The sequence below is a fragment of the Phasianus colchicus genome, chromosome 4 (assembly GCF_987193195.1).
Source record: "Phasianus colchicus chromosome 4, bPhaCol1.hap1.1, whole genome shotgun sequence".
NCBI classification, from domain to species: Eukaryota; Metazoa; Chordata; class Aves; order Galliformes; family Phasianidae; genus Phasianus; species Phasianus colchicus.
This window is the reverse complement of record NC_143439.1, coordinates 46,007,536-46,022,735: the sequence shown is the minus strand read 5'-3', so window position 1 is coordinate 46,022,735 and position 15,200 is coordinate 46,007,536. Positions and strand designations below refer to the sequence as shown.

General features: G+C 38.0%; 1 protein-coding gene across 6 annotated transcripts in view; it reads right to left on the bottom strand.

Annotated features, from left to right (window-relative positions):
• The window catches only part of DLC1 (DLC1 Rho GTPase activating protein), a 219,560-nt gene that overhangs the window by 19,144 nt on the left and 185,216 nt on the right, over positions 1-15,200 (bottom strand). For all 6 annotated transcript variants that reach the window (XM_090139400.1, XM_090139401.1, XM_090139402.1 and 3 more), the window contains 2 exons: positions 6,207-6,278; positions 2,829-2,910 (listed from right to left, as the gene is read on the bottom strand). In XM_090139400.1, coding sequence (XP_089995526.1) covers positions 2,829-2,910; positions 6,207-6,278 — 154 coding nt within the window. The remainder of the gene's footprint in view (positions 1-2,828; positions 2,911-6,206; positions 6,279-15,200) is intronic.

Here is a 15,200-nt window from a genome sequence, read left to right as displayed (position 1 = left end):
AGCTCTAATCACTGCCACTTCATTCTGCCCTCCTCAAAAGGAGAACATTCTCATCCCATAAAGTCAAGAAAAGTGAAAGCAACACAGTGTAGGAGATACAAGCATTTTAAACTAGAATTTTCCAGCCGTAAGCTTCAGTTTAAAATATTTTCTTAACGGATTTAAATACTTTGTTCCTCATTGCAGGGCAAATTCCAGCTCCATTATACCTGCAGCTAACTGATGACACAGGCGCTTTACTGTCTCGCCTCATTGGACAGTCCATACCTTGTTCCCAGAGCTCATCTGCATGTTATAACCTGCAATAGATGCCAGCTCTCCACCAATCAGACTGCACAAGCAGCAAATGCTGCTCACTTTAATCCATTGCAATCAATTTCTTGGATGAGAAATCCGGATGGTAAAAGATTTACAAAACCTCTTGCGCAGATAGCGTGGCAGTTTTCTGGTTATGTGTAAGGAGATTAAATAGGATTTTCATCACAGCTTGCTATGTAATTGGTGCTTAGCAACCACAGCCTTTAGGACAAGCGTGTTTCAGTACTTAGTTTCATGAGCGCATTATGTGGGCAGTTACCCTCTGAAGATAAATTCCTGATCATTAATCTACATAGAGTCTTACAAAACCACAGCCAACAGCACAATCACTACATAAAGCAACCTAGCAAATTAAAGCAGAATCATGACTCCGAGGTTTTTAACCCTACATTTCATGATAAATTCACAAAATGACATTTACTGATCATTTATGTTCTACTGTTACCAAGTACCATATGCTATCTCAGTAATTCAAATCTCAACTCACTTTTCACTTAGAGATTTTCAAGAAAATCATTAATGGAGTGGCTATTGAAGCCTTTCCCATTTATAAAGGAATTTTATAAAATATTAGGAAACTGTTATTAAAGTTATGTTATTTTTCATGCTTCAATTAATAAGGTTATTAAACAACAATTGACAGTACAGTTCAGATGTAAACTATAATTTAAAATGCTTCAAGCTTAAAAAGTATACAGCATTTATTTATCTCTGTGCTGAAAATGCAAATAATTTCAGAACTACTCTGATTTTCAGTAAAGAAACAATGATAGACTTATGGCTATGAAACAAGTCTAAGTTCTTTAATGAGTAAGATCCTTTACTAGTTACACACCAACCATGAGTGTGTATGAGTAGGCATGAGCCAAAATAAAACTGGGTTTGAGGAAGAAACAGCATTCCAAATGACGTACCCTCACCACACTTTATAAAATTAAGCAGGGAGATGTCAAAAAAAAAAAAAAAAAAGAAAAGAAAAAAAAAGAACAACACACACACACACACACACACACACACACACACAAAAAAAAAAAAAAAAAAAAAAAAAAACCCAAACAGACCCAAAGGTAGAAATGCTGTGATAATGTACTGCTTTTGTCTAACACACATTACAAAGGGTCAAATTGAGTTGTCCAAGGTGGTTAACTGAATTACTTCTGTTTTATTTTAAATTGGGATTTGAAAGCTTCTGTGGAAATGTTAGCTTCAGTTTAAAAGCTATGTTGTAAGAGATACCTGTGATATATAAATCAGAGGCTTCAGAATGATGTAGCTCAGCCTTTAAAATCAGTCTCAAGCTGCACAAACACCTGTAGCCTCTTATGCCCGTTAAACAGAAAACAATTTGAAAATGGAAGCAAACAGACTATTTTACAATTAGCAGATTTGTGAAGGACTGCCTAGTTTCACAAGACATATGTTTACTCACATCATTCTGACTCAAAAAATAAGATCTCATTCTTAAGACAGAGAACTTCTGCTGGTCTCTAAGTTCGGAAAAAGTGGTAACTGCTTTTATTGTTTACATTTGCAGCAAGTCTCAAAGAGATAAAGAAGACACATTCTTTTAACAGTGAGAAACAACCTGCTGCCTTTTGCCTTCCATCTAAATAAATAAGCCCAGGTTTAAAAGTATTCTTGCAGGAGAACAGTAGATCCAAAATATGCTGGCTTGACTATATTTTGTTTTCCTGGCGAGGGAAGACCATTCTTCTGGGAAACAGCATTTATTCACATTGCTGTACTTTCTGTTCAATCATTTCACAAGTTCCAGAGCACACAAATAAGCAGACTGACGTATCACATTTTAATTTTGATGGATTTGGTGCCTTCCCCTGCATCCACAATGTGAATTTAACATTAGTGAAATTTTTCCCTTCCGAATGACTGGACAAATCTGTTTTCTTAGTTGGAAAATCCTGCAGATATTTCTGAGCAGCTTCAAAATTCCAGTTTCTCTCTTTCCCTTCCAAGTATGGCACTGATGGCAAAAGAACACTATAAATGTAAACCCTTTCTTAAAAGGGTTTTGTAATTCATTAGAGTTACTGACATTTAGAGCTGTGGCCATCGTGCATACATAATCAAAAAGTATTCATTCTGAAGACAATTTGGAAAGCTGCCAGAAGCGATGCAATAGCTGCACTCACAGATGGCTGTTGCCTGCACAGTTCTGCTTCCCCCTGGCTTGCTAACTTGAGAATAATAAGAACAAGTAAAGAATAACAGTAAAGACATACCTATGAAATAGGTACAAAGACTCTTGTCACTAATACTCCTGCCATTTTCCTTTCAACTTGGTTTTAAATAAGATCCCCAAGCATTTCTTTGCCTAATATGCTATTTCAATTAAAAATGCATAGAGATAGTTGATAATAAAAAAGTCTTACAATGATGGCTATGCCAATAATAAATATTTGACTTGTGGCTATGCATTATACCAGATTATACCTTCCTCTTATACAGGAAGAGTTTAGTTTCAAGATGCAGTGTGATTTCTTTCCACCTACCTGCATAGGGCCTCAATGGCATCTCTGTCCAGGAAGTCATGCTCTCGCTTGACAAGAGCAATGTCAATTGGAAAGAGGAGATCTGTAGGAATAGAGACAGAGGAACCACATAATAGAGGAACCACAAAATCTCTTTTTTACTGATGGTACTTCAAGCCCACCAGCTGCCTTCAGATGAGCTAATCAAGATGAGACTGATTCCCACATAAAGAAAAATCAGCTCAAATGCCAGAGACATTCACTGTCCATGTACTAACTTTTACGTGCAGCTTTGATAACTGAAAGCTGATACATACAGAGGGAAAAAATGAGCAAAGCAAAGATGAAACAACAGGAAAGGAAAGGAGGCAAAGATGAGCTCCCTATCCGATACCAGAAGCTAGTTCAGAACTAGTTCAGACTAGATTCATTTAAAATAAATATACAAGTGATGCTCCAAAAGTAATGCCTCCTATTTTGTTATCTTGGCCCACAGTGTCAGAGGTGGATGGTATGTAGAGGTTGTATGGCAGTAGAGGTTGACCGTTCTGGCTAATATTCCATTACATTTTGTTGCCATATGACAGGTAGCAGCAGAAGGATAGTGACAAAATTGTATCTACAAGTGCATGGAAGTGCATATGAAGCAAAGATGTACCACTGAATTGCTCCATGGAGAAAAAATTTGCACCAACGTTCATCAACACTTGTTGAAAACTTATGGAGATGAACCAGGGGATGCAAGCAGAGTGAGGTGGTGGGTGGTGATTTCAGCTGTGGCAACAGCAACATGAAGGATAAGCCATGTTCTGGATGGTCATGCATATACAGAGTAAATAGCATCTTCAGTGCACTGGGAACGATGGTAGCAACATTGAAATATTGCAAAGTTTGTGTCAGATGTATTCCACAGGGTCACACAGGAGCCAGGTCCAGGTGGATCAAATAGGAACAGAAAGAACACATATGTTAGGACCTGTAGAACCAAAATGAGGCTGAAGGTGACAGTTTCCTGGATTGTATTATTATGGGTGATGAGATGTGGCAGAGTCAAAATAGCAGTCTATAGAGTGGTATTGTGAATTCCCTATCAAAGAAAATATTTAAGATGCAGCCCTCAGCAGGCAAAGCAATATGTACTGTCTTTTCGGATAGGAAAGGGATGATTCTTCTGAATTTCCTGGGACCTGGAGGAACTATCAGCTCTGACGACTACACTGTGAAGCTGACTAAGCTGAAGACTCCAACTTCCAAAGTCATGCTGGAGAAGAAAGAAAACAGTCTCTCTCTTGCAACACAATAACACCATGCCCAATAACAGTCTGAAGATTGTGGAGCACATTTCTAATATTGGCTGGACTGTCCTACCACATCCACCACATAGTCCAGATTTGGCATCTTCTGACTTCCATTTGTTCAGGTTGACGAAAGATGGACTGTAAGGGCAATGTTTTCCAGAAGTGATGCTGTCACAGCAGCTGTGAAACAGTGGGTCGCTTCCACTGGTGCAGATTTTGAGAAGTGTGATATGCAGGCTCTCATTCATCACTGGTAAAAATGCAGTTAATGGCGGTGACAATGTTGAGAAATACAGTTTTCTAACTGAGAATATGCTCTGTGAAACAGTGTTACTGTGCTCTCTGTATGCATTGTAGTTTCCATGGAAATAAGGAAGAGGCATTGCTTTTGGAGCAACCTCCATCTAAGTACTAGTGTCTCACAATATAGGAAAAAGGTCAGTAAAAACCAAATCGCAGGAATGAAAAACAGAATCTCATAAGCTGTACATCAAGCAGTTTAAGTGTTTGTTACAACATTAATGAGATAGAGGCTGAAAAGAAAGAATGCCAAGCTGCATAGAGCCCATACTATATCCTTTCCTTAAAAGATTATTTAGATAAACAACTGGGAGAGTGAGGAGGAGGAGACAATGCTGTCAGAAAGCCATAAATTTACTACAGCTCTGAAGCAGCAACAAGATATATATTATTTACTGTCCTCCACGGATTCCTGACTGTCATTTAGGTCCTGATTCAGCATTCCTTGCACAGCCATACCTTCCACCAAAGCCACTTGGTGTTAAATACATACAATAATACAAGGACTAAGGTACTGCTGCAGTTGCATACAACTTTGTGTGCGCACAAAAAAATATATGACAGAACATAAAGATAGAGGGGTGACTAGAAGTTAATGGTCTTCATAAGTCCTTTTTTTATTACACCTAACTTATGCTGATGCTGTTTTTGTTGGTGTTACTGCTAACAAAGGGGCCTGCAAAGGACAATGGCAGATTGTTTTCACATGTCCTTTCAATGGGTATTGTTGGCCTTGCTTTCACATCTTGATCTCACTCTCTGCAGTCCCTTTGATGTTGGACAAGAAACTGATCCTAAATTGGAAACTGTATATAAGGTTGGGGTCTCTAAATTTGACAACTGTAGCCATGGGTAGGTCATGTTTTCCAAATGCAAGTTATTTTTTAGATTTACAGCTCATTACAGCATGAAACCCACAAGACCATATATTCAGCTTGGAGTCCTGTCCCCACTTTTAACAAAGATTGGAATTAAAATCTCAGGTCTGCATCCCAAGAAAATCCTGGCATCACCAACAATAAATAAATAAATAAATAAATGGAAGAGTAGTAACAAAAGGAAATTTAACTTCTGAATAGGCAAAGGAAATTTTTGCCACGTGCTGCTTTTGAAAGTACTATTATCATCTCATATTGCTAATACAGCTGCAAATCAAAGTTCAGCTAGATTACAGCTCAGCATTTGCTGTAATTTCCAAGTTATCTGCTATAAATAATGGACTTTCTATGCTCATTCTTACAAGCTGGAATTTACTTTATAAAATGGAGATGGATAAGAAAGTGCAGAATAGCAACAATGCAAGCAATTTCATGGGATGGGGTGGGGAAGGGAAACAACTCTGAACAATAATACATGTTAAGAAGGATATTTAGGATGTCCCTCTTTAAATCAGATTTCTGTAGGTCATTCTGCATCAGAGCAGGAAAGGTAAAACAGTTGGGTAAATCTGCAAGTTTCTACCATGTCAGCATGTCAGAGAGAATAAAGACATGAGAGCTCTACTTGAAAAAAACCTTTGCAGAAACGGTAAAAAAAAATAAAAATAAAATAAAAGCAGAAATATGAAGCAAATTTAAAACTCCGAGAGTGTTTCAGAGTCACACCATTTTTGGTATGCTTGTGTGTGTGGAGTGCAGCAGAAAGCAACCTGGTCTTTAAAATGTCTATGGGCTGGCATTTCAATCATACCCCTGACCCTTCTGTAATGGTGGACATTACAGTACAGTTGTCCCAAAACAAAGCTACATGCTTGCTCTGTATCGGTGCCACGAAGAGTTACCCCGCAAGCCCAGGTGCCTACCTTCATAGAGCTGTGCATACTGCGGGAAGCCAGCAGCTCGCAGCCAGTCACAAGCTTCCTTGGCCTCAATTTCTGGAAGAGGACAGAAACAGAGCACACTCGCATTAGTTACAGAATCACAGAGTCATTAAAGTTGGAAAAGACAACTAAGATAATCTAGTCCAACCATCACCACATCCACTAAACCATGTCATCTGCAAAGCAAAATCCTCCTCCCTAGCATTTTTGTTTTTCATGTCACAAAGTAAGCGTAAAGATGCAATCACCATTCAGTAACTTTGAGCTGAAACTTGTCTGCTTTTATATGAACTTCCTTCTCTTCACATTACCAAATATATCCTAGAATTCCCCTGCGATTTATCAAAAGGTCATCATTCTAGCAGTTAGAGAAACAGGAACAGATGAAAACTACAGGAATTAGATTATTCTGCACAGGTTTTGTAAACACTAGAGAAAGCAGCGTTACAGTCAACATGTGCTTTTATTCCACAAATCTTATGATCCTCTTGGTGTAATTATTCTGTCTTGATAGAAATTCCTCATAGAGCCTTGTGCTTTAACATCTTATAGATAGTACTGTCAGTCCAGAAACAACTGACTCACTGTCTTACAGCAGGTATTTACTGCCCAGCAAGAACTTAGTTTCACTGGAGGGCTTCAAGGCATTTGTGAGTGCCTTGGTCTATTATAGGAAATTCAGCAAAACTTTCCCTCTCACTGCCCAAAACAGCATGCTGCAAAATGAAATTATTCACATACATAACACCAAAAGAAACATTCTGAATATAGGCTATATAAGGCTATGAATAAATTGTACATGAATTTGCTACCTAATAGACTCATAAATAAAGAAAATATTATCTCATTAGCTTACAAAACAGGAGAACATACAGGGCATTTAGGGTATTTGCCAGATGTTGAGGAAAGTGATTGGGTTAATTCTGTTCTAAAAATTCAAGAAAGTGCTCCTGGGAATTTAGTTCCCTGTTTAGATCTAGCAGACAGCAAACAATCAGAAACTCTATGTTCATCTGCCTTTGATTATATTCACTCTTCCTGATGAGCCAAGAAAGAAAAGCTTCATTATGTCCAACTGAGTAGACAATTTTGCCACCTACTTGGAGAGGTTATCATTGCTACCTGCTGCAGAAACTTTGCACAGAGTTCAGTACAATTACTCAGAATACATGCTACTGCATATAGGTAAAGAGCCAAACACAACATAAGCAAAACAACTTGACTTCTTGGAATGCTATGAAATATTCCCTGTGAGATACAGGTATACAAAATTAAAATCAGATGAAAGAGCAAACACATTTTAGGGTCCTCAAAAAAGACTGCAGTGCCCCCCTGATTTTTCAAACAGCTACACCAGGATTAAAATATTTGTGCTTTGCCAGACTGCTTTGCTAAGACACATATCCAAATCAAGGGGTTAAATTGAGCCAAAGCATTACATTCTATATAAACAGTTAAAAACCTACTCTCGCTGGAGTCAGGACAAGCAGATATTTGTTTAACTTGTGTTTGCTTCACCTTTGGGTTATAGAACCACATGAGAACAAGCACGTATAGACATATTGACTTAGCTGCTCATTAAGAAAAAGCATTCTTCAACTCCAATTGCAAGGAATTGTAATGCTTTGCTTAAAGCTGTATTTTAATTTTAGCATCTTTGGGAAGTACATGGGAAAGATAGCTAAGGTAAAAAAAAAAAACAAACTAAAATTTATTTAAAACATGTACAGCAAGTACAGGTAACAATATTGCTGTATCAGATGAAATGAAAACATTAAAGTAAAAAAAAAGATTAATTTTTAAGACTGTCTGGAATAAAACATAGTCTTTTACAGGTCACATTTTGCAGAAGTAACTAGATTGAAAGAGAATTTCTCTTGATTAAAAATGCAGCTATATGTTTATAGCACAAATGAAACAAGTGTCAGATTCCTTACTACTACAGCAGCTCTTTCATGTGTTTAAATATTTGTTCATAGGTCATTTAACAAGCATCTCACAAATATGATTTGGAAAGTATATCTAAAGCTAAAAAGGTAAGAATATGCATTTATCAGACTTTTTTTTTTTTTTTTAACTTACTTATCTTTGTAGAAACTTTTCTCCAAATACAAATGCAAGTTAGGTGGAAGTCATATTTAATGCTTGCCCAGGTATCAGGTGCCTTTGGAATTTTCAAGGCATATTTGCTTCCAAATGCCTTTGAGAATCCCCCAGGAAGTCTATCTAGGCAATGAAATACACAGGCTCCCCCTACCTGGCCACAAGAGTTGCAGAGTAGTAAAGCACCAGTGCATCTGTCCATTGCTAGGCTAGGTAAACATAATTTCCCATGACAAGCATATTTCTTGAGCACCTATCACTGATAGTGATAGGACAAAGGGGAATGTTTTTAAACTAAAAGATGGCAGAATTTGTTTAGATGTTAGGAGAAAAATCTTTACTCAGAAGCTGGTGAGGCGCTGGCACAGGCTGCCCAGAGAAGGTGTGAACATCCCATTCCTGGAGCTGTTCAAGGCCAGGTTGGAAGGGGCCCTAGGAAGCCCAGTCTAAGTGGACAGCAACCCTAACCATGCCAGGGGAGCTGGAATTAGATTGTCTTGAAGTTCCCCTTCCAACCTAGGCCATGCTATGATTCAGATGAAGACTGAAAGTTTTCATCTGAAGATGTAAGCTGACATAGCTTGCTATGGGCAAGGGCCTGGTCTCACTCCTCCCTCTCCAGCCCAGCAGGGCCACTTCCCATCTACTGCTGGCCATGACAACAAAATCAAACACCCACGTCATTTAAAAGCTTTACAATAACCAACAATTCAGTATACATTCCACACAAGAAATGTCCACGCAGCTTTTCAGACGTATGTCCTGTCCTGCCTCCTGCCTCCAACAACAGGAGGTTCTTGTACAAAGAAATGCTGTCAAGAAAGAAACTGCACTATTTCTAAATGTTCTGATACACAAGAAATTCTCTTAGAAAGTAAAACAAAACAACAAAAAAAGGAATACAATGAAGTCTTTATTCTCAGTGTTGTGTAAGCAAACAGCAGCCAAATGTGTTAAAGAGGAAACAGGAAATTTTTATTGGAAACAGCTTTATTTGCTAGCCCACTTCACAAAGCTGACCTCCATGTTCAAATCAAGGGTCGGAGTTCCTTTTGTGTGTGCTTGGGAACCATCAGTCCTTATTTACCCACTTCCTGGGTGATTAGGATGATTCCATTCTTCCCCAAAGAGTGAAAATGGGAACTTCAAACTTCTTTTGGTTAATTTTGTTTTCCAACACTGCAAATGTGCAGACTCATAGTTTTATAGCAAAAGTAACTTAATTCACACTTGGTTTTACACAGCAACTGTAGAAGAGAAAAATCTAAGGTGTGTATCATCTTATTGGATGATATCTCCCTTGTCACTGAAAACAAAAAAAAAAGTATAGTTTGATGGTATCATGTCCTTTCAGGAGAAAAAAGAAAAAAAAAAATCACAGCAGTATAGCTTGGACTAGGAAGATCGAGACCCAAGTTAGAAGAGTGTTTTATTTTCCTGTTCTTACTTGCTTTTTGCTTCCATGAAACAACACACAACTTAAGCAACAGCTCTTTCAGTGTCTTGAAGAAAAGGTGCAAAACCAGATGCATCTTTGTACAGTCATGAATGGGCTTCATTTTCACCTAAGTGCTAAACGTCATATGAACAGTTCTTTCAAGCAGATGGTTTCCTCTTGCCTCAACTCAGACACCTTTATGGCTATACCGACACCTCCACAAATCAGTTCTATTCATCTCACCTTTTGGCTCTTTTAAGAGAGTGGATTGTAAAAGTCTCTAGTTAGATTGGTCAAATCAATACTGGTAAAATAAAATCTAAGCTAAAATGGACTTCCACTGCTGAAGGTCCCTCTTCAATGCCATACCTAAGAACCAGTTTGTCTGGCATTCTTCTTGGTCTTAAATTTCGACCAGGCCATTCTAACCGAAATTCACTTTTTAATACTTTCTTTCAGAATGAAATAAAAAAAAAAAGCAAAATTTGAATACAAAAACATTTTCTTGTACTAGCTTGCATGAGTGATTCTCTCCTATGCAGTGCAGACAATTTGATTTCTTACCACAAAAGATAGAGATGAAACCACTTGCTCCTTGCTGCAATGCAAAAATCTCCAACTGCATGCTTGTTTCCCAATGCTCCCATTTAATGGCTGCAAAAGGGCTTATAGTCTTTTTTCTGTTCAATCAGAAACTGTCCCGACATACTGTGTCCCTCTGAAATTGATGGTCAATTCTAAAACACTATCTTGAGTGAGCTATCAAGAAGCCCAAGACCACCCAGTATCATATTTAAGGCCAGCTGTAGCTCAGATATGAGAAATTTTCTTATTTGTGTAGAATTCCATTGCTCAAATACAAGCAATCATTTTTCCAAGTGCTTGAATTGCATCCCTGACATGCAAACTAAATTTCCAGCACCAGACTTGATCAAACTATTCCAGCCACTCAGTTAATGTGACTGAGTGATACATGAACTTGGACGCAAAATCTGGGACAAACCTGGAACAAACACTGTGGCAACTATGCGCAAACAAAAGTGGTTTAATTTGTCATATGCCTGCACCTCTTTAAATGAGGACAGTATGACTTCTAAAGACTTAGCCTGTTATGAATCCATGACCCCAGATGACTTTCATTTTGTAGATGCACTACTGTAGCTTGATAATAATTAAATGCCTCTTCACAAGAGTTTCTTCTCAGACCTATACAGTTAAATATTCCTTAGGCAGTATTAAGTTACTGCTCCACACCTTTCAAGAAACCAGCACTTCACTGAAGAAAGCAAATATTTAATTAAAGAAAGACAGCATCTTATAAGCATAATGCCCTCAAACACTGTAATTTGGTAAGTTAGTAAATAAATATTCCACATCTGAAATCTAGAGAATTCTGAGAATCGCATTAAAAGTTTTTGCCAAGCTTCTAACACATTTGGAATCTCCTTATTCTACATGATTACTTACATTACTATTCTAAAATATTATTCAGACACATTCAATCCATGAAGAATTAATCTCTTGAAGAACCAGCAAGTCATAGAAAATATATGAGGCATGGATTTTGTAGTGATGATGACCTTGTAGGTTTTGAATCACAAGCTAACCACCTTCCTAAGAGGGTGTCTTTCTTCTTTTCACCTTTAAAGCTCAAAAGGCCCCTTTGCAGTAGTGACCAACTGTTGTGCTATGCTCCTGTACATCTTCATGCTTCACTTCATCTTCTATAGCCGAATGACATGCGCTGTAATCTCCGCTTTACCTCAATAATCAATTCAAGTGAATATGGATGCATACAATTTAAAAAAAATAAGAAATAAGAAGTTTCTGGGAGGAAAAAAACAACTTCTTGAAAGAAACCATATATGGCAACAAATGTATGCACTGCTTTCTAGTCATAGAAGTCCTGGACAGAAGTGGTGGTGGCGAATGTTACTCAAATATCTCTCAGCTATGTGATGATCATCGAAGAAACACTCTCCTTGTGCTACTGCTGGCTTTGGGTTAAACATAAGAATGACTTTTTCAAGTTAGAAAGCCTTGCAGCAAAACAGTAACTATGCTGCTGATGTTATGTATAAACCACAGGACACTGGGAGAAGAAACAGAATATGTTTGGAATTTGTGTGGGAACAGATGAAGAAGGAGTAAGGAAACAGATGTTTAAGATCATATATTGATATTTGCTTTGAAAAAAAATCAGGAAGCTTGAACAATTTTTTTCAGCTGAGCCTTCTGAAAGAGCAAATGTCTTAACTCTACTTATGGAGTTCAAAGTTTGTTTATTCACTTAAACTGACTTAAAAAATATATATATATTTTGTATATCTATGTGACTGCTTTCCAAAATATCTACATAGGTGTCTGCTGGCTGCATTTAATTTTCCTTCCTACCAACTGCAGCAGTTTACATAACATAGTAGCTTTTATTGCACATCAATCTTCTCAGCAAGCCCAGGAAACACAATGCTGCTTTTGTGAGTCAAAACCTAATTAACTTGAATCTCCTTTTCATAGTCTTCAGCATATTGAAATAAGGTTCACAGTCCTTTTAATTATTTTCAACAATAACTAAATATCTAAAATGAGACTTCTTTCTCAAAGTCCCATCAGTTACCCCCCCAGACCAAGGAGGTCTTTATTGCAACCAGAGGAATTGCAGTGCATCATGGCACTTACCATCAAGTACACCGTAAACCAGAACTGTGCACTGTAAACCAGCATCACCATTTATTTTAAATGATTTTTACATATAAAGAAAGATTAAAAATTAACTTTGTTTAAACAAAAGTTTTCCTGCCAAAGAACAATTCTTTTTATAGATTAAAGATGGTCTTTCCTCATTCATCTTTAAAAGGTTCAGAAATGAAGAAGAATAAGATGTTAAGTGACTTAAAAAAAAAACTCCTAAGAAATAATTGGGCACGTGGGTTATTTATCTGGCCTGATTAACACAGGGTGGTCTTGGAGGAGGATTATTTGGGGCAGAGAAAGCATTTAGCCAAATCCTCCAAAGGAGGTCATGTTGACAGATTCCAGAGTGAGAAAAGAATCCTCCTCCAAAGATTGGGAAACAGTAGATGACTTTAACCTCCCATTCCCTCAGAGATGACTTGATGAGAATGGCCTTTGAACAGGGATAGAAGGGTAGACATTAACCACTGTGACTCCCAGGCACAGCACCAGCACCCTGCTGGAGTCTGGGCCACCTTTCCAGATCTAGGAAAAAATAGTGGGTATGAGGGCAGATACTAGCTGTTCACAGTAGGCTTTCTTCAGTTACTTTCAGACTAATAAAACTCAATCTCAAAATCATCAGCATGCATAAGAAGGACAATCTGGGAAAAGGACCTCTTTTGCACCATAAGCATTCAGTGCTCATTCCAGTGATGACCCCATATGAGCCCTGTGTGGATGGCACAGTACTGGATATAAAGGTCAGAAGCTCCAGTGGCAGTGACACAGACAAGCTTAAAGCACGTATGGACTCAGCTGAACACTCATTTCCCTTAATCAACACAGAAGGTGCAAAACTGGATTTTCCCAGAACAATTCTAACTGTTACAGTTACAATTATAATCTGACACTTACAAGCACCTAGACCTGCTGGTTCACAGGGTCACAGAAAGAACTTCCTCAAAACACAGGAATGCGGAGGATATATTTTTCTTGATTTCAAGTCTTCCACAAGGAACAAGAATGGGTTTGGGAAGGTCAAACCGTGCCCATCTCTGGCTTAAGAGAATGTCCTTCATGCATCTCCTCAGGAAGTTCTTTGCACAGACTGAGAAGTGCACATGAATTGAGAGGTTTTTATATATATATATATAATATATAATATATAACATAAATATATTTAAAACCAAGCCTAAGGAATTCTGTACCATTTTGGACTTAAAAAAAAAAAAAATTAACCACCAGGAATAAGTGGGCCATCACATTGTGTCACTATTAAGAGACAGGCTGGATAACATTGTGCCTGATCCTGTCCAATCTAGCACAGCACTTCTAAGGGAAACAAATGCCAGTATTTGAAACAACTTCCCCCTCAGCATGCTCTCTCAAAGAAGAGCTGCTTCAGAAAAGTGTGTAGTATTATCAGTAACTGCCAGATAATGAAAACCAGAGAATTACAACTAACTGGTCAACTCAAGAATGACTTTACTGCAGCCAGTTATGTCAAGTGGCATCATACTGTGCTAACAAACCTATGGATTTCAAAGGTTTGCTGTGCAGGTAAGGGTACTACTTGGTATCAGCAAGCATGGCCAAGTAAGAGTCCCATGAAAAGAACCAGAAAGTTCCAACCATGCCCCTTTAATGGACTTACTCATGGTGGTTACTTTTTCCTTTAAACCAGGAGAAAGGGGAGGAGGGAAACAAAAGAAAAAGTAAAAAGGAAAGGAAAAATTTAGAAATACACCTGGAAATGCTGAAATGACCAGAATTACTGAAGATTGGCACTCACTGAACAGCAAGAGATGATACAGTATTCTACAATTCATGAAACACTGAGAACTGCAAAATATGCCAAACAGTATGATACCCAGTAAAGGTGTATGAATTATGTGGGAGTATCATCTCCTAACTTAGCGGAGATCAAACCAGCAAGTTTTCTGTGAACTGCAGATCATTTGATTGCTGTATTTCTGTAATATGCACAGGAAGGAAAGGGAAACATCTGAAGTTATTTTTATTTCCCCAAGTCTTCTGGTTATACTGTATGAATGCGAGGGTGGGTCTGGCATTGTCTGAAACATGTCAGGGTCCTTTTGCATAGCCTCATTTCCTTCTTCCTGTTGCTAGGAAGGATAGTTAAGCATGAAGTGCTTGTTTACAGTACAGGACCATCCTGTTAAGCACATGGGCTCTCCTCCTCCATCTCCTTTTCACCAGACAAGGGTGCAGTTGTGTTTATACTGAAACCAATAGCAAAATTCCAATCTAAGGGGACTTATAAGAGTAATTTGAATCTCTGAAGAAACCGAAATATAACACACTGGGGTATTCTGACTAGAAAAGGAAAAAAAAACAAAAAACAACAAACCACCAAAACAACAAAAAAGGTTATCATGCAAACTGCATCTCTAAATATTTGCAGAACTCAAATTCTCATGCCTGAAACAAATCATTGCCTAGAATGTAATGGATTAGAAAAAAACAGAACAGTAAAACCAAATCACCTCTCATCCCCTAAGAACCCCAACATAAACAGACAAGATTAGTCCATAAGGACAACCTCAGTTCTTTCTTCCCAGCCTCACAAAGCACACAAGGTCCCTGGGGTGGCTCTGTGCCCAGCATTTGCCCTTCCTTGGGCCCAGCAGCATGGGCTGGAGAGATCCTAGCTTGAAAATTAACAAATCCTAGACTGGTTCTACGCAACAGATTCAGAAAAACAAAAAAGATGGCAAGATATTCTTGCTTTTAACTAC